The following is a 23,308-nucleotide window of genomic DNA, read 5'->3' on the forward strand; positions in this document are numbered from 1 at the left end:
ATAACGGTATTACACGCAAATCGATAGAGAAAAAATTAATTGTGCACATTTCAAATCACATTATTAAGTATTATTGAGTATCGATTCACGTGTAACACCTTTATTTTGACAAACTAAAAAAATATTGTCACGTGTTCATATGTAATAGCATGGTAATATTCGTATTGCGCGGACTTGGATGTCGACCTTTTCCCATGATACATCACGATTACATCGCAAACCGCTGGCGGCGCCCTTATTGCGTATAGCGAGAATTGTGTAAGATTTAATCTTTCCCTAGAGAAGTCCTTTTGGAACGAGTGCCATCTTCAGAGCAACTAAATAAACAAGATGATGCACCTTATATACACTAGGGGAATGATTTTTGACATCCCCATCTTGACACTTTATGTCAATCACTTTGACATGTCCCATTGACAGTTCCCCTAGTGTATTTAAGGTACATCATCTTGTTTATCTAGTTGCTCTGAAGATGGCATTTGCTAGAGTTCCGAAAGCTCAGCCCTCTGAAAAGGACTTCTCTAGTGAAAGATTAAATCTTACTCATGTTTCCCCACCTAGAGTACCAAGTCATTTCAAATCGTACCAACTTATTTGCAACTTAAAACACTCATGTTGTGGGAGCAGGTCACATATGACCTCACAATATGACCTGAGACTGAGGTCAAAGGGCAGTATCTACTCTATTATTTATTTTCAGACCCAGCATTGTACCTTGGAGGGTAAAGTTGCTTACCTCTATCCATAATGATATCATCTGTCATGTGGAATATTGAGTGGAGTACATCACGGAACTGTGTGCGGTCCAATTTGTGTGCCCTAGCGTGCATGTTGTTTTTAGTTAAAAGCTGGAACATGTTATTTAAAGAATCAAACTCCTCTTTGCAAACTAGAGATTGAAACAAATAAACAAAAAGAAAGACACAAAAAGAAAGAATAAAAAAGTGTTAAATGTCAATTTAAATCAAGAGCGGAAATGTTTGGAAAACCGCACTATCTATTTAGTAACCTAGGGGTCATATTGGTGGACAAGAAATGTCATGAATTACGGTACACTTATTTAGCCAATGTGAACATGGGGTCATCGGTTTAAATATTTTCATAGCATATTGAGCTCATCATCAGCTACTTGGTTTTTCACAATATGGAAAGACCTGTTTGTCAGTTTTTGTCATTTAATTTTTTTTTTCACATAACGAAAAAATATGCATCACCCATTTCCACAAGTAAGTCTCTTACACAAGACATACCACCACACATCCATAATTGATCGTCGAAAGTTCATTGTGGTTTATGATGCCTGTTACACATTGCACTGTACATGATGCTGAAGAGGTACTTTTTAATGCGCACGCGATCAGAATTATTTCATGCTTCGGGGTTTCATCGGAATGAATCGGACAGATAGTTGGAAAGACTGAAGCAATGACAGACAACCAAGAAACATAATCCCTCCGGTGGAGGCATAAAAAATGTATGCAACCCTGGTAAATAAATACTTACAGTGTGTGTCCTGCCAACAGTATTCCGACTGGTTTTGTTTTCTTTCTTTGTCTTTCCTCATTCTGGATACTGTTATTGAGCTGTGGAACTAAAAATATTAAAGCAAATATTATTAGTGTCATTGAAAAGGTACATTATCTCTTAAAATGTCACCCGATTTATGAAGCTCAACCATGATGGAAACAAATGAAATGTTCTTACTAATGCTGCACAGTGTCAACACCCTGTATTATAAATATTTTTTTCCATACAGCTCAATGCGTTCCTTTATACCTATAAAGTATAATTGTCATTCTCAAAATTAAATATATCTCAATTTTACATTGGATTTAAAATTTTTACATTAAAAATGCAGTAAAGATATCCACAGCAAGCTGCAAGGCCCCGCTAATTAGTGTACTGCTTTTCGAGTGAGTGTACTGGAAACAAAACCCTGGTTTTACCTGAAAACAAATTTTTTTCTTGTAATAGAAACATCATATGGAGTACTAGAGCATGCACAAATCGTAATAATGTGTAGAATATAGAAACGCTGTGGTATCTCAGTCGTTCGGCCTATCTCGAACAAAATCGCGATGCGTAGCTGTTAAAAAACGAGAGGATTTGTTGTACTATCACAGCAATTTTTAACACAAAGATATAGGGATGATGACGATGTGTGCTGTAAGCTTGTCAACTTTTGGCTACAAATTTAAACATAGGTAAATGTGACCCGACTATATGCTTAGGCTAAAGTTGCTCCTGGTATTTTTTCCCCAGTTTTGCAGGGCTTTGACGCGTCACCACACACTTGTCCATTATTGATCGCTTTGCAAGTTGGTGTTACCAACTCATCGAACAGGTTACCATTGCTCCACCCGAATTGGCATGGGTTTGACTGGCAGCATGCACATCACATTTTTTTTGAGAAATCCAAAATCTTGAATAATCGCAGAGTTGTTGAAAGCTAAGCCTGTGTTCATTCAATTCATGAATTGAAATACATGCAAAGGTGATGATGATCATGCAACTATTATATATTGAACGAGTTTCGTTCAAGGTACCCTGGCAGGGTGGGCAGGTCCACATCACACACTATTGGTGGCGCTTTTTGTCCATAGGGAAGTGGAATGTGCATGTACGGTCCAAAATGGCTTTACTGTGGGGCTCAACAGGAAAAATCACTAAAAATTAATTTCTAACAACCAAAACCTAGGTGATGATGACTACTATACGTTAGTACTGGCATAACACTGGATTCATAAACTATATCACATAGTGCAATCTATGTTCCACCAAGTCGAAGCTCTTTAATGCGCAAAAGTGATTTGTGTGTAAATCAAGACCATCGTCTGCCAATATAAAAGTATAGGATATTGCAAATTATGCGATAGTGTGTAAGAGACTGAAGTGAGTGTCTTACAATCGGAATTTCTAGCTATAAAAACCCTAACCCTATTATAAACCTAGCCCTCATCAATCTAGGCAAAAATAGTTCCCTGGTCTCTTGAACGAGTTTTGTGTCTCTCATATACCTGGATCATGATGTCAATGACTATTGATAAAAGGTGAATTCAAATTTGCCATTAAACCGTATGTTTATATCAAATTAAAGCCCTTGAGTATTGCTAAAACTGCAAATTATTTTGTCATAGCGCTTTCCGTAGCAAGGTTACATCTTGTCAAAGATTGTCAAAAATATTCAGCCAACATTTAATGCATTAATTAAAAAACAAAACAGCATATAGTCTCATGATAGCTCAGCTATTCTATGTGGAACTGCTTGTGCATGCGTCAGACCAAGCTAGCATACAATTGGATTTCTCGTACAAAATTTGAGACTTGTTTTCATCTTTGTTGATTGCGATTCATCATTTCTCATCAATTTCATCATATCTAGAGTGATTTGAGTCAAGATTTTTGTGGTGCAATCGATGACAAAGATCCAACTCTTAATTGTGTGTATTCACCGATTGAAATTCATAACCTCATTAATATACGCAGCAAGTGCGTTCCAATCACAGATAACAACTTTTAAATACGTGGACGCAAATGCAGGTCATTGAAAAAGTATAATGACCATGTCTCGTGACGTAGCTAAAAGTACGCTCTACAATGACCGCGTTACGTGGACGTGTTACGCGTCGAACAATTTACGCGGACGCTGGCCGCCGATTTGGACATCGCATGATTGCGTGCTAGAGATTGGTCGCTAGCGGTATTTCCTTAATGGGCTATTCGATTTTTTACAGGGAAAAGGACAGATAAAGTTAAAATTGTGTTCTGTTTTCAAATTAAAAGAAGAAAATGTGACGTAAATTGAATAAAAAAGGTGAATATTTAATATATTCCTCGGGATATTCCTCGGTCCCAAAGCACAATGTTTAGATATTTCACAATACCCGAAAAATAACTGATGCAAAGTCATGAACCTCTAATTCACTTTCGGTTTGACATCATCTTTGATTTTTGTCAACCCCACGAATTTGGAACTTAAGCCCTGCGATCAAGAAATTACCGGCGATCGATTGGGACTACATGAACTGAAGACCTGTATGTATGCATTCAGCATTGTTGTTGTATATATATATCAATCATCCCCCTCGGCATGCTCCATCCCTACACTAACTCATATCTCAAGCTCATCCTGTTTGCTGAAGACTAACTCTTGCTGAGCTCTTGATTAGGACTGGACGCAGTGGAACTGCACTGTTGTAAAGATCGCATTGTTCTTGTGTACAACTACACATTGTCACCTACATGTTCAATCATCCCCATTACATTGCATGTTCCCTCCTTACCAGACAGGGTCTAATTCTGCATAAAACCGGGCAACGTTATTTCTATAGATCTGCTGCGCATTCAAATTGCATTGTATTGCATCGTAATTTCATTTGTGTCTATGCTAATTATGTTTACACAACATGAACTCACGTGTTTTCAAGCAAATTCGCCGATAATAGGTGATCAAAAGCGATCGGAATGTTACAAAAGTACAGATCGCATTCAGCTTACTTCATTATGAGATGATCTTTGGAAAAATACAGCATAATTTGTCTTGGTGTTTGCGGAATGCCATGCAGTAAAATATTAATACGCTGCGGCAATTCATGATTGACAACTAACAATCGGCGTGTCCTTCGTATCCTCCACTGTCAATTTCTTATCCACTCACTAATCCTCACAAAAGCTTTGTGTTGATTACGTAATGTGTGGAGGCAAATTGCAATAAGTACAATGAAATAATGAGTAGGGCGGGCTCCGAGGCGGGTTTCTTCTTCATCTTAAGTAAAAGTATTGTTCTACAAAAAAACCCGGAAGCTTGTCGTTTGGAGCTCTAGCTGAAATACAGCAAGATAATGTAAGATAGTAAATATAAACCTGTATTTTAGCTAGAGTATCTCGAGCTAGTTGCAACATGCAATTTTTGTTTTTGGAGAGACTGTACTAGACCTGTTATCGATTGTCATATATGTCGTATTATCGTCGATTTGGCCTTAAATCCGACACTTCAAAGGAAATTGTCCTTTTTCGACACTTTACGACACTCATCAAAAGAGAAAAAAATAAATTTCCATGCGGTTTTGTCCAAATAAGCTTACCGTACGATCAAAGTCAAAATTACCCCCCCCCCCTCCCAAAGTTGACCCGAACCCGGAAGTAGAACGAACCAGGAAGTGTGTTTACACCGAAGTCGGTGATCGTAATTCATATCGGTGTGATGTTAAGCTTATCTATCAACTTTTTCAGCATTTTTTTATCTCATTACGAGTTTCGACACGTGTCATTGTCGTATTTTTTTCCCCGACACAGTGTTGAATTAGAAACCAGTCCATGTGTCGATAACAGGTCTACATTCAAGCGAGCATACTTTTCCTCATGACATTGTCAATTGTAGACAGTAGGCCTACATTCATGATTGACAGTCCTCTAATTAACCCATGGCACCGATGGCATATTGCCGTGTGTGCCCACCCCCACTGCCGTAATGCCCTCAAAATAAATCCTTTACCGACTTGCCGTGCCCTCTAATGAAGTTGTGGCGATCTTTTCTTTTAGACCACCCGAGCTATATAAGGTTACAATTACGATTTTATCAAATTAAACTTTCGCATCAAGGTTAAACATGTTTTTGGTCGCATGTCACAAATAGGTCACCCAAAAATGGAGGAGCCGTAACATAAAAATGCTTTCTTCCCACTTAAGTTTAAGTTCAGTTTATTCTAAAAGTATGATACCTATTTTAGAAAGTTTGGTGTCATTTTGTAGATAATTATGTTCTTTGTCAAATGCAAAAAAACCCAAGTCAATTATACAACTACTTTCAGATTTATACTTCAATATGTAAGATGTGTCAATGGAGGAGCCGTGGCGGGTGAGCTGGGGCGGGTGAGCCCCATAGGGTTGTACACAAAATTGTGAAAATATGGCAAACTTCAAACCTTTGTATCTTAAAAAGTACAACTAGCATGGACTCCAAATTGCACATATATCATCCTGGATTGTTAATCTACCTCATAGTAGATCAACTGTAACAAAAGATGAAACTAATTAATTGCCTAATTAAAAACTAATTAAGACAGTTTTCCCTATATGTTACTGTACAATGTGATTGTGTGTACGTAATGCTCCGACATTTCTAAAGGGCCTATCTCTTGCCCGAGTCACCCTGCTTATTCAAAAGTACACATATTTTTAAGGAAATTTGATGAGGAATTCAATTATGCTATTAGTTTTAGTGCCATACATGGAGGAAAAAAGTTTTGATTGATAATATCATACAAATTGTAAAATTATTTTTTCAATTTTTGACCACCCTGTATGTTTAACGCAAGGGATACCAAACTCTTTCTTCCTAATTTGTTGGAAGGGCCCATGCAATGTCTTTCTGAATCCATATTTATTTTGAGCTGCATAGCTTTCAGAAAAAGAAAATATGGGGTTTACCATGACACGAAAGATGCTAATTTTGTTGATGTTCCACCCTGTATATTTCTTACCCACCCTGTATTTTGATATGATACTTTATTGATTTGGCATCCTTGTAATATAAGCTTTCCAGAAGTGTATACTTTTAATGGTCTAAATTGTATTCATTAAAAGTTGTGTTGAAGTGAATCAAGATCGGTGATATTTTTATCATAAAACATTATGTTACACAAAAGATGACCAATTCATGACATGCGACCTTTTAGCTATTCAAACATACCTTTTACTTTGTCGAACAAGCTTTATTTTGTTCTAAAATCCATGTTTTTATCGCAATTTTGGACGTAAAAGAGCTGAATGCAAAACCGGTGATGAAAACTCAGAAACCTTCGCGTAGCACGAGCACTTGATGTACACTTGCTTTGACAGTGATTAACGCTCGCGTATCAAGCATTTTCAAACGCGTTTGACAGTTTTTTACTGCGTGACGCAATTCTGAATTTATTCAAGATGGCGAATTTCTCGCAAAACGTGATGTAATTTTCTTTAAAAAATTCCCTCATTTCACAAATTCTTTGCCACGCTCCACTCATCTGATCATCTTTTCATGTAACGGAAGTGATGCTGCTTTTATGAAGAGTACGTTTATTGTTTTTCCGATAATTTTTAAATTGTTTTTTAAGACAAAAACTTCAGGCGTTTGTTTGCAAAAAGTTGTTTTAACCTTGTTTTTTACCCCATAATTTCCCTCATTTATCGAAGCCCTGCCCTCCTTCAAATATATTAAACTTTGACTTCAAAGTGTTTGGCAACTGTTTAACCTTGATGCAAAAGTAAACCTTGATGCAAAAGTAATAATTTAGTCCCTATATATCGAGGGTGGTCTAAAGGAAAAGATCGCCAAAGTTGCCATCGGTGCCCCAGCGCGTACCACCAGTCAAAGTCTCCGCCTCATCCGATAATAAGAAAGAAAGGGCCGATTGTTCCGTGAAATGCGACAGGCGAGACTGCTACACAATTACCGCCTATTTTCATGGTCTATCGCGACTCGCGAAAGCACGCAACGCTCTATCGCGTATAACGCGAAGGCACGCAGCGCTGGCGTGATTGTTAGACACGACACGATCGAACAATTGGCCCTCATGAATATGCGAGAACTTGCACCATACAATACACGGGGACTTTGACTGGTGGTACTTTCTCTGTTTATCTCTTTCCTATGCATGTATGAGAAAAATTATTAAATTTGTGTACATCGTGCAACATTCAACTACGCTACGCACGCTTGTTACTCCGCGACTAATCATGCTAATACACAAGTGTACAGCGCTACTAAGACTTCTCCGTAGTCCACTTGCCAATTGTGCACTACTCTGGCTATTACATTTAAGCTTAAATCTCTGATTTAATTAATGAGTGCACAATTGATAGATTTTCACAACTGATCTTTTCAGTCACCGTCGCCTCTGTTTGTTAGCTTCCCAAGTGGACTACTGACTTTGTTTTGAGAGTTAGGCCAATTTCTGGCCTAACTAAAATTGGTGATGATGTAATGCATCTTTAAAAATGAATCTGGCTTGTGATTGGTCGCCCAGATCTCGTTATTGTTTAAATCCTCCCCGACGCGTGCACTGGTACCATTATAACTATACATGGTACACAACTATCTAGGGAATGCTGGCGCTTTTGTGCTGGTGGATGAACGTATGCATCTAGCGCGTATTGTACCACCATGCTTAGTCTTGTGGTTAGATTTTATTGATAAACAAGTATGATTGACAGTGTGTGAGTCCCGGGGTAAAGTTCTGCTTAAAAGTGAAAGTCCATAGTCGTTTTTTCGGATAATAAACTGGCAGATTCTAAAATTAGAATTGTTCAGTATTGAAGTGTCATTATAATTATGCCATTATGATATGTTGGATTCAATAATATAAGCCTACGTAGGGCCTATACTTTACTTTTACTGTCACAAATATAATTATATAGCCTAAACTTTTTCATAACCATTTTATACTAGTATTTTGATGTAGGCCTACTAAATATCAGTATAATTTCGAGTTCAACTGAATGCGTTCATCATGATTAATAACATTTTTATTTATCAAAAATCGACTATGGCATAGGGCTCACATCATACACTATAGGTGGCGCTATTGGCTTAGTCCATCAAGGGAAGTGGAATGACAATTGCATGTGTTGACGGTCCAAAAATGGCTTTACTGTGGCAGCAATGGAGAAAATTACTAAAAATTAATTTTGACAACCAAAACCTAAGTGATGTTGACTTATGTTGGTACTGGCATGATACTGGATTCATAAACTACGCTTCACATGTATGTTCATAAAATTTGAAGTTCAATATTTTAGCTGAAAGTTCTTTCATTTGAAAGAGAATCAAATTACCTAAACAATAAGGGGTCAATCATGTTTCTAGTGCATATACTTTGAAGTTACAGACAAAAATAGTGTCACCAAATTGTCCAAAATTTTGTGTGTGAAATTGTGTCGACAGCAGGCACATGTACAATGTACACTACTGTATGTGACCCCAGATGACCTCCTATTCTTTACTGTAAGAAAGCTGTTTTGGATGGTCTTGATTTACACACAAATTGCTTTTGCTTTTAACGTAATTTAAGTGTCCACTTGGTGGAACATAGATTGCACTATGTGATAGCTTATGAATCCATTATTATGCCAGTACCAACATAAGTCAACATCACTTAGGTTTTGGTGGTCAAAATTAATTTTTAGTAATTTTTTCCATTGAGCCCCACAGTAAAGCCATTTTTGGACCGCATAGGCACATTCCACTTCCCTATGGACCTAATAGCGCCACCTATAATGTGTGATATGAGCCTGACTACGTACACGTTCATATTGCATGTATTGCGAGGTTATCTGAGTACAACAGCTTACTACGCACAGCCACGCAAAGAGTATGTTCCACGATGTACAAAAATTAAGTAATTTTTCTATAGTAAGATGATCATCTGAATCATTCATGATGAACAATCATGATGAACAATCATGACCAGTGTGACAATCATTGAATGTCAATGAAGAAAGCTTATTTTAGTTTTTACGGACGTAAATTTTAAAAAAATTGTAATTTCATGATTTGTTTTTCAAGGTTTTGATTATGCTTACTCCAGCTAAATTACCTTATAAGCGCTGTAACAACTGTGTTTTTGCTGTCAAATTTGGGGAAGACTGCAGTGTTTTTTAAAGCCTTTTTCGAGTTAAAAAAAAGTTGTTGACAGTCAGACAGCCGGTCGTCAGGACTTCTGAGCATGCGTATAAATGCAGTTGCAGGTCAAATGAGGTCATACATTTTAGTCTCTTTCATTAATATGTAAAATTCACAATAATAAATAGCCATTTACATTTTCATTGTTCAAAAGAAAAAGGCCTAAATACAAATTTCATTTATTTTTACAAATTTTTTGAATATAACAAATATGGAAAATCAATATCAAGTATTACAAAACAAGATACTTGAGTATTTTTAGACAATGTTTTGAATCAGGATGTCATTCAAAATGGCGACCATCACTGAAATTCTCGACGACGAAACAGAAGGAAATGAAACAAAAACGAGGCCCAAACTAAAGCTAAAGAAAGTCAGACAAAGAACCAAGGAAGCGCTGTACAACAGTAAGCCAATATAGTGAATCTTATTTTTGTTTGATATTTTAAACGTTAGAAAATTGAGTTCAATCATCTCTTTCTACACATGGGTAGTGCAAAATTCTGCACCCTTGGCCACAACCAAGCTTTCAGTGAAATTCAGCTGCGATAGCTCGAGATACCCTATCGAAAATACAGATTTATTATCTTGCTGTATTTCAGCTGGAGCGCCATAGAAAAACCAGGTTTTTTTGAGAACAATACAAATTAATAATTATTACGATAATATCGATAGAGCAGTGCCAGAGACTCCCAACATTGTAGGTATGCCAGGCAAACACATTTGCTAGTCAGCCAAATTCGCCGACAATGTCAATGCATTTTTACATAGAAATTTAAAACAACTGGCCGAAGAAAGAAACCTACATAAATATGTTTTCTATACTTATACTTCACTTGACCCAAATATATGATTTTTTATAGTGATAAGTCACTCGCTCATGGACATGGAATTTTAGAGGGCGAGGGATTGGTTGGTTGGTTGGATATCCCGCCTTTTATCAAGCGCACCACATAAAATATGTGTAGATTTGAAGATACATGAAGACATTAAAACACTGATGTATACAAAAACGTTTGCCACACCACAGTTCCAATAATTGGAACTCACACCTCCGTGTGTGAGTTCCAACAGGTAGTATGTACATGCTAATATTCGTTTATTCTGGTATTCGCCATATTCACTGATTTTTGCAAATTACAAATTTTGCCAACAGTACCTGTGACTTCCCAAACGGTCAGTACTCACCAACACTGGCATGGAATGATACTTAAGTATCACAAGATTCATATGCATCCATTGATTCCGTGTGATTTCCAGTTAAAATGGTAACAGAATATAAAAAAATTCCACACATTTGAAATCCTCTAGCGTCGCTTCAAACATTCCACCATTTTAATGTTGCTAATCCGCGATGCATTCCCGGATGTATTCAACCCGTGACAACCTAGACTCAGCCCTAGCTTAGGGCGCTACATGTGTAATACATAGGCCTATCACCATTCAAATTACGGTAGTAGTGCTGTTGAAGAGACTCCCATGTGCGCCAGCAGAATTGTAATCTGTCATTCTGCCTTGAAACAAAATACAAAAACTCCATCCACTGACATCGAATGACTTGATGCATTAAAATTAATATTTATTGTAAAAAGCAAATAAATAGTATGCCAACTAAGGCCCTTCACAATTAATTCTTAGTTTCCTGTTTCAAGTTTGAAAATAAAGGACGAGGAGACTTTTAATTATTAATTATTAATTATCTATTAATTATTAATTATCTATTACTTTCTTTATTTTGAAAATGTGGTCGTGACTATTATCAACAGTCCATTTGGTCATTTTGACTAAGACTACGGATTTAATTACTTTATAATTGATTTTTAACATTAATATTAGTAGGGGACCCTACAATGTTCTTGTTTTATATTCATAATCAAGTTGAGATGATCAAAAACAGATATTAGCAAATAAAAGTAATTACAAAGTCAATTAAAAGATGAAAATACGTAAATAAAAATAAAATAATTAAATATTTTTCCATTCTTGATTTTGGACGGGCGAGGGAAACAGGAAACTAAGGATCAATTGTAATTGGCCTAAAATCTCGGTTATGCTGATATTTAAAAAAGAAATTAATTTTGATGGTTAATTTTGAGTGGATTTTAGAGAAAGTTGTTGCAGTACGCAGGTACCATCCAGCGCCATCTTCATTTATTTCTTAGAAAATGTTTGATAAAAATGTCAATAATGTTCATTATCCTTTAAAAAAACAACCTGAAAATGGTACATTCTTAAGTTAGAATATTTTAAAAACAATAAAAACCTATATAACTGGATCGAGTTTGAGGAAATTTATCCACATCTAAATTTTTTTCTTTAGATATTTCTAACAATTCATCAACCGGCCGTGTGACTGAGTGTGCATGTGTTGCACGTGGATTTTAATAAATAAACAACTCGGGTCAGTTTAAGCTCGAGCAGCTCCATAAGTGAGTCGACAGCTGGTCTACGGCGACATAGTCATGGCATGGACTTTTCGCTGCTCTTAAAAATCACGAAAAAAATCATCTTTTTAATTATTTCTTTGGACAAAAACTGATATGCAGAATAAGTTCAGGAATCACAGATAACATACATCAGTGCCACAGGTTTCTAAAGTGAGTATTTTACTAGATATTAATGCAAACTTGCCCAACATTTTACGTACTGGGCACCATTTTGGAACCTGCTACAACTTGAGAACAAGTCCTCAAACGTTCGAAATTTGTAGTTACTACAACTGGCCACACCACCACAACATTGTTCATGTAATGTCATAAAAAGTACAAAAGTCATTGCAGAAGACCACCACCAAAGTAGAAAGTACAGGAGCAGGTTAAAGTTATACAGCCACCAATATGAAAAATATAATAAATTGAGTACATTGTACATTTAGAGCTTGTGCATGTATGAAACATGAAATGTATGTGACTCATTTTGATAGCAGTTCCATTAAAAAAAGCTGCTATCATAATGAGACTAAGATCTAGAAACACCCCGAAATGCCGTTTTGGGGAATTTTGCTAGCTGAATCTTTTTGACATTGTTTGATGAAAGTCAATCTTTGACAAGATGTAACTTTGCTACGGAAAAAAAAAAAAAAAAAAGGTTTTCAGTTTTGGCTTTGTTTACTAGGGTTTAATTTGATTAAAATGATGCAGTTTGGTGGCAAATTTGAATTCACCTAGCATACCTACAACATGCCCAACCCTGGCCTAGTCCCAGTAAACATGGTAAACTGAGAACGTGACGGTACTACACCCCTCGATAAATTTGTGTCTATTTTTGCATGTTTATCAAAAACTAATAACACAGTGGTAACAAAAGTTATGTATATTAGGCCCTTCGCACTTGATTATTAGATTCCTGTTAATGGGGTACTACACCCCTGCCCAATTTTGTGCCTATTTTTGCATTTTTCTCAAAAATTATAGCGCATTGGTGAAAAGTAAGATATGTATATTATAGGGCAAGGACTACAACTACTGCACTGGAAATTTTATTTCAGCACAGACAACAGTTGTGGAGTTACAGTCAAAAATGAGGAAAACCAATATTTGATCAATAAATCAATAACTACTTGCCTTGAGTTGCTGAATTTTCAGTGCAGTAGTTGTAGTCTGTGCCCCTATAATATACATATCTTACCTGTCACCAATGCGCTATAATTTTTGAGAAAAATGCAAAAATAGGCACAAAATTGGCCAGGGGTGTAGTACCCCCTTAAAGATTTTGAAAAAGGGACAGGGTGACTTTTAATTATTAATTATTAATTATCTTTTATTTTCTTTATTTAGTTTGAACTATTACAAGCAACTATTGACTCATTTTGACTGGAGCCGGCATTTAATTATTTCACAACAATATTTGATTTTATAAATAAGTGAAGGTGGAGTTGTACTCCTTGTTTATTCATCATTATTGTTGATATTATTAAAGTCAGAAAATGGCAAGTAGAAGTAGTTGAAAGTTATTTTAAAGGAGAAAATTAGAAATGAAAATAAAATAATTAATTATTTTGAGATTTTCAATTTTGGACGAGGGCGGTAAACAGGAAACTAATAATCAAGTGCGAAGGGCCTTATAGGCGCGAAAATTCAAGTCAAAAAGCGCGAAAATGCGTTTTCCACCACTTTTTGTATCCATCGATGAAGTCACACGCAATTCGAAGTAAATCAAGTATATGCCGAATTCTGCACCTATTTCACACGTGCAAGTCCGATGTTTTCTCTCCATGAAGTTGATACATTATGTGAACAATGCAAATTTTATGTGAAAAGCTAACTACTGTACTGTACAATAAACATTTTAATGCATAACTGTACTTTTTTTTTTTCCAAATGTTGTTTTTGTCATGAACTGATTCATATATCTCGCGTGCGCTCTGTGACTTATATCCTACCCTTCTTCGCTCAATCAATTATGCATATGATTAATGACGTCACTCATACATACGATCGATGTAAAGAATTAACTACCACACATGGTAACACGTCATGGAAAAAATCGGACATTTGCATATCACGGAAGGGCTTCCGGGGAGGATATTGTGCTGGTCTAGACTCATGTAAACAGGCGCTGGGCCTGCATCAAATGGAATATTGGTGAATGTACATTGAAAAGTAGTGTGTTTGGCAAAATTCTCAAAATTCACGATGGACCACCAAAATCGCGATGGACCCCCAAAATCGTGATTTTTTTTGCGCTTTTTGCGCGATCACACGAAACTCCGGTGCCTAATATATACTGAACCGCTTGTTTTGGACGAAAAGTTATTCAACTAATGAAAATTGGTTTTAAGGTTTTTGGACATGGTTTCAAATTTTGAAGATATCCAAATTAAATTTCAAAGTTGGTACCAGTATTAAAGAAAGTTTAGAGTAGCACATTGTTTGTGGGTTGGATATAAAATGTTTTGGATTGATTTGGATATGACAAAATTTCAAATTATTTGGAAATGTTTTTGGATTGTTTTGGATAAGACAAAATTTCAAATTGGTTGATAATGTTTCCTTTTAAAAGTTGGGAGGGAATGTAGTATAGTGTTATGCGCTCTTAATGTAATCGATGTATTCGTAGGATGTCAACCATGTAGTTAATCACCTTCCCATCATGCTCTTGGTAGTTGACACGATAACGTAAATAAACAAGTGAACTGATTTAACTACCGGCGTTAAAATACTCTTTCTGTGTAGTAATAAGCCTCCGATTCTACAACTGACATTTCAGTGTAGTAACTGGGTCACGTGAAGTATAGACAACGTAGGTTTCCTTGATTTAGCTGTTCTTTCAAATTTCTATGTAAATATGTACGGCCGCTACTGGTATTGTGTTTGTAGGCGAATTTGGCTGAATGAGACTCCAAAAATGTGTTAAAATTGCATGGCAATGCAAAAATCTGATATAAAAAGTTGTCAGAATTTAATGAAAATGCTCCTGTAGCTTCTCCTCCATTACACCCATTAGGATAGGGTTGGGATTTTCGGGTAATTTTGTGCCCGGTACCCATTTATTTTTCGGCGGTACCGGTACCAAATTTAAAAAAAAAAAAAAAAAATTCAAGTTTTTTTTTTTTTGGTTTTGTAGTGTCCCTGGACCTAGACCTAAATGCTAGAATCATTCATGGTTGACCTAAAAAAAAAAAATTTGCATGATGTTTTGTGTTTTTAATATGAAAATTGATATTTTGTACTCATGTCATACTCTATCAATGATATCAAAATGCATTCAAATTCAATGCATTTTGATATCATTAATAGATTAATCAATTTTTTCGGAATTTCGGGTATCCGGGCATGGAATTCCTGTCTGGGTACTCGGCTACCCGGGCGGGACTCAAATTCCCGGGACTCAGTCCCTACCTTAACACGCATCTAATGAAATCACCCACATTATATAACATTCCAAATTCAGGCAAGTAGGCAACCAGAAATGCTGAAGCACGGTCAGCACCATTTTGAAAAGTGCACACTTAACGTGAAATAGCCCTTTTAAACGGAAATATGATTCCTGTGTTCCAAAATACTATATGTGGTACGGTATCAAAATAAAGCTTGTTCACTCATCTACAAGATCCATTAAACAAAATTTCTGTCAATTAACTATGTGCAGTTTTTCTTTGATTCATTTTTGTACCATGCATGTACCATTGTTTTCAATGAGAAACACAGCTGAAAATCACCTGTTTGTTGCTATTGTGTTGCTAGTTCAGGGGTAGCACTAGGTCTTAGGCAGGATTTGAAGGTTTGGGTGTGTAAATTCAAAAAACTGGCATACTTGCCAACTGTCCAGTTTTACCCTGGATTGTCCCATTTTCTGTGTCCCAAAACACTAAAAAACTGGATTGTCCAGTTCTGTTTTTCAGGAAAATTACAACAACAACAAAATTAAGGGGGTACTACACCCCTGATCAATTTTGTGCCTATTTTGCATTTTTCTCAAAAATTATAGCACATTGGTGACAAGTAAGATATGTATATTATAGGGGCAAGGACTACAACTACTGTACTGAAACTTCAGCAACTCAAAGCAAGTAGTTACTGATTTATTGACCAAATATTGGTTTTCCCTCATTTTTGACTGTAACTCCGCAACTGTTGTCTGTGCTGAAATAAAATTTCCAGTGCAGTAGTTGTAGTCCTTGCCCCTATAACATACATATCTTACTTGTCACCAATGCACTATGATTTTTCAGAAAAATGCAAAAAAATAGGCACAAAATTGGGCAGGGGTGTAGTACCCCCTTCAGGTTAGGTTAGGTAACTTAGGTTATCTATATTTATGCCTCCACCGCATGAGGCATACTGTTTTTGCACTGTCCGTCCTTCCGTGCTTCCGTCCGTCCGGATGCTGTATCTCGGGCATGGGATGGGCGGATTGACTTCAGATTTTCAGGATAGGTGGGTCATGGTCAAAAACTATGGATACTTTTTTTTGGGTGAGGTTCAAGGTCATATACTGAGGTCAAAGGTCATTTGAGGTCAAACAAGGTAAACTTGTAAATTGGGTCTCATATGAACAGTTCAAATCCTATTGCAACCAAACTTGAGTCATAGCTGCACTTTGTGAACCCTCATATATTGGTGGTGATATAAGGTCATATACTGAGGTCAAAGGTCATTTGAGGTCAACTTGTAAAATACCATTATTTTGAGACTTTTGGTTAAAATTTGATCTCATATGAACAGTTTAAATCCTAATGCAACCAATCTTGGGTCATAGCTACACTATGGAAACCCTCATTATTTATCGGGGGGACCTTTTTATACTTTGTTGCATGTAGTCCTACAGGGGGCCCATTTTCCTTATGTACCTCATTTCTCAGAGACTAGGGGTTGCATGTTCCTCAAACTTGGTGGGTGGGTGCATCTTGACCCCATGCAGAACAAGTTTGTATTGGTTAGTGGGTCAAGGTCACATTAGGTCATCCAGGGGTCATCTGAGGTCAAATTAGCAAACACTCGTATGGGCATGACACTTGGTGGGTACATTCAACATTTAGAACCAAATTTTTGGAAGGTAATTTTGGGGTCATCTGGGGTCACCCAGGGGTCATCTGAGGTCAAATTAGTAATAACTGTGGTATGGGCATGAAACTTGGTGGGTACAATAAACATTTAGAGACAAATTTTTTGAAGGTCATTTTGGGGTCATCTGGGGTCAACAGAGGTCAAATTAGTTATAACTGTATGGGCATGACACTTGGTGGGTACAGTATATATTTAGAGCCAAATTTTTGGAAGGTCATTTTGGGGTCATCCAGAGGTCATCTGATGTCAAATTAGTAAAACTGTTGTATGGGCATGAAATTTGGTGGGTACAATCAACATTTAAAGCCAAATTTTTGGAAGGTTATTTCAGGGTCATCAGAGGTCATCCACGGATCATCTGAGGTCAAATTAGTACAAACTGTCATATGGGGCAGGAAACTTGGTGGGAACAGTCAATATATAGAGGCAAATTTTTGGAAGGTCTTTTTGGGGTCAGTAAAAACTGTTGTATGGGCATAAAACTTGGTGGGTACAGTCACCATCAGCCAGGTAATCGTGACAGCCGAGTCATCCAGGTGTCATCTGATGTTAAATTCAGTCTGCCCTTGAGGCTTGAAACTTTGTATCAACTTTTGAGTGCCACATTGCTCCCTTTGGTGGAGGCATCACGGTCGACGCTGTGCGTCGAAAACCGCAACATCCGAGAACCGCGGTCCATCTAGTTATGGGTTTGGGGTGTCCCTGGACCTAGAACTAAATTCTAGGATCATTCATGGTAGAGTTGGGCGACTATCACTTTTTTCCTAGTCGACTAGTCGGCAGCAAATAGTCGCGACTACGACTATAGTCGCGACTATCTGTGGTTAAATTGGACTGAAAAATCGGGTGAAAGATTGGCGCCAATTTAGTATTTATAATGCATGATTACAGGACCCATGATTGCCGGCATCGCATCACAGTTTGCTACACAAACCAGCACTGTTGCGATACAGCACTGTTGCGTTTGCGATGCAAATATTTGACTGTAAAATGCTGTAATATAGGCCTAACTTTTCTGTTCAATTAAATTCACTTGCCACTTTCCAGCAACAGCACAAGAAACTTCATATAATTTCTCAAACCATCAATATTCCAATAGCGATCTTCGTTCGTTTTCATGTTTTGCTGTGCGTGAAAATAGGTAAACATGCCGGTACGGCAGTGCATATTTTCCATGGTATGCTCATGAACGTGTTGCATCGTGCATGTACGATTAACTTTCACCTCCGACCTACGTCACCTGACCTCATCTAGACTACTGCATTTGTCGCTACAGGGGTGGCATTGCAACATTACGACTGTTTGTCAGCTAATTTGTTTATTTTCCTGTTACTTTCTAAATATTCTGTTACCACAATAAGCATAGCTTTTTGAAATTACGTGAAAAGTGCTTCTAATCTAATAATATTTTCCTAAATTTTCACTTTTGGAAAACACTTCTCGGAAGTTCTCGCTGTTTCTTTCCAAAGTTAAAATAATCTCATACCTTCAGTAGTTGGTACAAACACCCAACCTGGGTCTGTACATGCACGCTATGACGCTGCTACACCTGTTATCGCTGCATAAATTATAATCATAATGAGATGTTCGACAGTTGTAAGTAATTTGAGTTTTTTGCTTTTATCTTGTGGGAAAGTAGTTCGACAACAAGTCAATAACACCAATTTAATGATGATTTATGGACTTTATGATTACTTTTTGGTTAGTGTTACTATTGGTAAGACAATGTCTAACATTTTTTCATATTTTTCGCAGTTTATATGTTAGTATTTGGTTGGTTTTGGTGCGAATAACTGGCACTTTTAAAGTAATTTTTTAACACAAAAATATACTTGCATCAGTCGACTTTTGGTTTTCAATAGTCGTAGTCGCGACTATCAGTAATAGTCGCGACTAACGACTATTGGCGACTTAGTCGCCCAACTCTAATTCATGGTTGACCTACAGAAAAAAAAGAAAGTTAGTGTTTTAATATGCGAAGTGATATTTGTGTTCATGTCATACTCTTGGCCCCCGGTGAGGTGAGTATGAACTGGGTGTGTAAATGTCAGATTTGTGTACAAAGTATAGGCCATGTGGGCAAAAACTTGGTGTGTATAAATTTGGGTGTGTAAAACACTCCCTACTCAGCTGACTGCCTAAGCCCTTGGCACTAGGATTAAAACCATGGGTTTTAAAAACCCCTGAACCTTACAAAGTTCTGAAAAATTATGATCACACAATGTGACTATATTGTGTAAAATCATCATTAGCAAAAAACAATATCCAAAATAATACAATAAATATATTTTGTACTGAATTCTGAAGTTTTATTGAATTATTATGTATGAGTCGGTATCGTCTGTGTCCAACGATGTCGGTAGATCCATCAATCGTTGGATTCACCATTATGCCTGTACTGTAAATAAAGCACAGCTTGTCTGTAGCATACCTAAAACCTTGTTTTAAAAACCTAGCTGAAAAATCTGTATGACCACCCCTAAGGAAATTAGTTGCCCAGGGTTTATTGCTTTTGTCTGCTTTGTACCATTTAGGTTGATGTCGCTGGATGGGTTGGTGAAGGATGACAGCAATCCGTCCACATCTTCAGCAGGTGCCAATACACAAGACGCAGTGGACGGAGCTAAATTGACAGGAGCAAAGGGAAAAAAGAAAAAGAAGAATAAGAAAGAGAGAGAAAAAGCAGCTGCTGCAGCTGCGGCTGCTAGTGCTACTGCTGTAGGAACAAATGATATCAAGGTATTCTGGGAAATCATGTAGAGTTACTTATGGTCAATTACATTGTAACTTGTGCTACACTTAGGGGGTATCCTTTGACAAACTTAATGCGCCAGCTTTTAAACTCATTTGAGTGGAATCTTTATCCTCATAGTATTTCTAAATGCAGATATCAAAAAAACGGTAACTCGTGCTACGAGCAGAGGACATTTGGCTAAAAATCACTTGCTTTTATTTTGATGATGTCCTAAAACAAAAAACACTATAAGGCCTAATTGATTATGATATGTATAACTTATAACACATGTGGAGGGAGCATAACCAAACTGGCTGCATAGGAGACTAACTCTGAGGCCGCACTCGGCATCCTAATCCAAAAAGTGCTAGATATATCGAGTGATAGAGGTGAAGTTGATGATGTTGTTTCTTTACAAATTTCCAATGATTTTCACGTCCAAGTGTATTGGGAACTTTTATAATGATTGCATATTATCATTTTGGAAGAAAAAAAGAAAAATCTAAAAATTTAAAAAGATTGTACATTAAGGCTTTAAGCTGAAACCTGTTTAACATAGTCCATTTGGCTTCTTCAAGAAGTGTATCCATGTGTGATAGACACACAATCAAAGGCGGTGTATCTGTAGGACGCAGTCATTTCACACGCATCATACACTACAGCAGGAGCAGGGGTAGAATTTTGTTTCACCATGTGAGAATTGACTTGGATTCTGACAACAGCATTTCATGAGAATCTTTAGCTTCTACCCCATTTACTTTGTGTGTAGGTTCAAAAATCTGTAAGAATCTCTTTCATCCAATTCAGTTGAGGAGACGTTTGTGACATGATCAAGGGGAATGAGTCACATGTCGACCCTGGTCGAAAATGAGTTTCACATGTTTCTAGAGAGGAGCTAGAGCTTTCTGAAACTGAAAACCCCATGTTGATACGACCTTTCCTTGCAAAGTTACATCAGTTTATCAATCGCTGAAAACAATATAAAACAAAAGAATTTTAACACTTTCTTTGCCAATATCTCAAAATCAATATTAGCGACATCCGACTCATTTCCCTTGCTCGTGTTACATTTTCGGATTCTAGCGCTCAGATGCGCCGCCTTTGTCGTGTGTGTATCACCATTACTGTCTCAAAGAAGCCAAATTGGCTATACATGTAAATAGACTGTGTGTAATATATACATAGAGGCCCTGCATGAAATTATCAATTGGCTCCAAACAAAGGATTTGAGCCGGTGTCCTTCACCCTAGTTATGGCGGAGTGCAGTCCATTCAATCAAATGTTGTCATCAACCTATTTGATCGTAGTGCAGGGTTATGTGTGTGAGACGAACTGTCACAGTAGATTGCAATCATGCTTTTGTTGAATGCATTTGAGTAGTCCGCCATATTTACGGGATGATACGTCACATGCAAGGCCTCTATTGAGTATGATTATTATTGCAGATTTAACTGTAGGGCAAAGAGCCTTCAAAATTAGTAGAACGTTAAGATTTCCCTGGGTTTTTTTTGTAATACCTTTCAGTAGTTTCATTTATTTCCACATCAAAATAATGTACAGAAATATTGACTTTTCATGCTTTTCTTTAGTTGAAATGCCAATTTCTAAATTTTTTTTTTTTTTTTTTTTGCTTGGTAAAGAATGCCCAGGTGTCAATGAACAAGTTACGGGACTTTCAGAAGGCTATGGAGATGTTGGTGCCTCAAGGACCTGCCAAGAACATTGATGAAGCCAAGAAGAAACACTATCAATTCTGGGACACACAGCCTGTTCCAAAATTAGGTAACGTTGTTGGGCAGGAAAAACATCCTATGTGTTTGTGGCCCCTAAACGTGTTTAAAAAACAAACCTGCTAACCAGGTACATAGGAGGTTTTGCTTTAAGCATGTTCAGGGGCCAATGACACATGAGGTTTTTCCTGCCCATCGATGGTAACTTTTTTTTCACCAGGCAGTTTTATTAGTTTAACTTATGAGAGAAAGACACTTGGGAATGAGTTATGTTCAAACAAGATTTCTCTGAAAAAAAGTTATTCTTGTAGCTAGGATATTAACGAATTGTGATCCACTCAGCAATCTCATGCGCACTTTTACCTCCATTAAAATTGAACTTTTATTGCCAGTTAGAACCAAATGAATAATTAGGATTGAGCTGTGTTTCATTTGGCAGAAGTTGATAATATTTTTTTGATCTCAAAAATTAGTGCTGTATTTTTCTGGAATGGGGAGTAGGATGTGTACGAGTAAGGCAGTGAACAACAGAAAATTTCATTTGATTGGAAAACAGCATTGCACAACTAACAGTTGCTGGCCTAAATTTTGGATTCTCGACTTATGCTGACTCTAGTTATGTGTGTTTATATTATTATAATTGTATATTTCTCATTAACAAATAGAGGAAAAAGTAGACGGAGAAATTAACGAGCCTGTTGAGCCTGATAAAACAGATGTGCGCCAAGACTGCTACTCACTGCCAGGCCAGTTCCAATGGGACACACTGGATGTGCACAATCCTTCTATTGTAAGTATAATTGGAGACAGAAATAAAAAGTCTAGCTTGCGTCTGACCTCATCTGTCAGTCAAACTCGGGCACGGTTTGTTTACGAGTGTCTTGATGATTGAAATAACAAATAGCGCAAGCATACACCAAAGAAACTTTGCGCGTAAGATGAGCAATGTCGCCAGGTCTGAATGCTGTACCAGCGTCAGCTGAATTCAAGTACGCTGAGAGGGCACAGTTATGGAATATTCCAATCTATGTGTTATTTATATTAATCTAGTGATTTTTATTTGTTGTTGGTATCATACCGTTGAAAATAAACTCGCACTCAACGACGGTAAGACTGAGGTCATCCATATACGCTCGCGCTACATGGATTCTGACCCCATCGGTGATTTCAAAGTTGGTACATTTAATGTTCCTGTTGCCTCGCAAGCAAAAGACCTCGGTGTTGTAGTCGACACGCACCTCACCATGACCTCGCACGTCAATCAAATCTGCAAAAAAGCTTGTCTTGCCATCAGGAAAATCGGCCGTATTAGGAAATACCTGGACAGAGAGAGCACAGAAAAACATGTGCACGCTTTTGTTTCTTCTCAGCTTGATTGTGGAAATAGTTTATTGTTCGGTCTTCCTGAGTTCCAGTTAGCCAAGCTGCAACATCTCCAAAACTCCGCGGCTCGGTTGGTAACACTTACAAAGCGACGCAAGCATATTTCACCAATTCTCTGTGATCTTCATTGGTTGCCGGTGAAAAGCAGGATCACATACAAACTTTTGCTGACAACCTACAAAGCACTTCATGATCTCGCCCCAGCTTACATCCGGGAACTTGTCGTCATCAAAGATCCTGTTCGCTCGCTGAGATCTAACGTGGCTCCTCAACTTCATCATGCATCTGTCAA

General features: G+C 37.2%; 2 protein-coding genes across 4 annotated transcripts in view; one reads left to right on the forward strand and one right to left on the reverse strand.

The window, feature by feature from the left end:
• LOC140150503 (calaxin-like) overlaps positions 1-9,706 on the reverse strand; it is a 32,147-nt gene extending 22,441 nt beyond the window's left edge. For all 3 annotated transcript variants that reach the window (XM_072172536.1, XM_072172535.1, XM_072172534.1), the window contains exons 1-3: positions 9,576-9,706; positions 1,504-1,591; positions 737-889 (exon numbers count right to left, since the gene is read on the reverse strand). In XM_072172536.1, the coding sequence (XP_072028637.1) occupies positions 737-889; positions 1,504-1,564 (214 nt within the window). In that variant the 5' untranslated portion in view covers positions 1,565-1,591; positions 9,576-9,706. The remainder of the gene's footprint in view (positions 1-736; positions 890-1,503; positions 1,592-9,575) is intronic.
• Positions 9,707-9,924: 218 nt separating this feature from the next.
• Positions 9,925-23,308, forward strand: part of LOC140150504 (glycylpeptide N-tetradecanoyltransferase 2-like) — a 34,153-nt gene continuing 20,769 nt past the window's right edge. Inside the window, exons 1-4 of the mRNA XM_072172537.1 lie at positions 9,925-10,068; positions 19,704-19,908; positions 21,544-21,685; positions 22,299-22,423. Coding sequence (XP_072028638.1) covers positions 19,708-19,908; positions 21,544-21,685; positions 22,299-22,423 — 468 coding nt within the window. The 5' untranslated portion in view covers positions 9,925-10,068; positions 19,704-19,707. The remainder of the gene's footprint in view (positions 10,069-19,703; positions 19,909-21,543; positions 21,686-22,298; positions 22,424-23,308) is intronic.

Source organism: Amphiura filiformis, chromosome 4, assembly GCF_039555335.1.
Source record: "Amphiura filiformis chromosome 4, Afil_fr2py, whole genome shotgun sequence".
Taxonomy (NCBI): Eukaryota; Metazoa; Echinodermata; class Ophiuroidea; order Amphilepidida; family Amphiuridae; genus Amphiura; species Amphiura filiformis.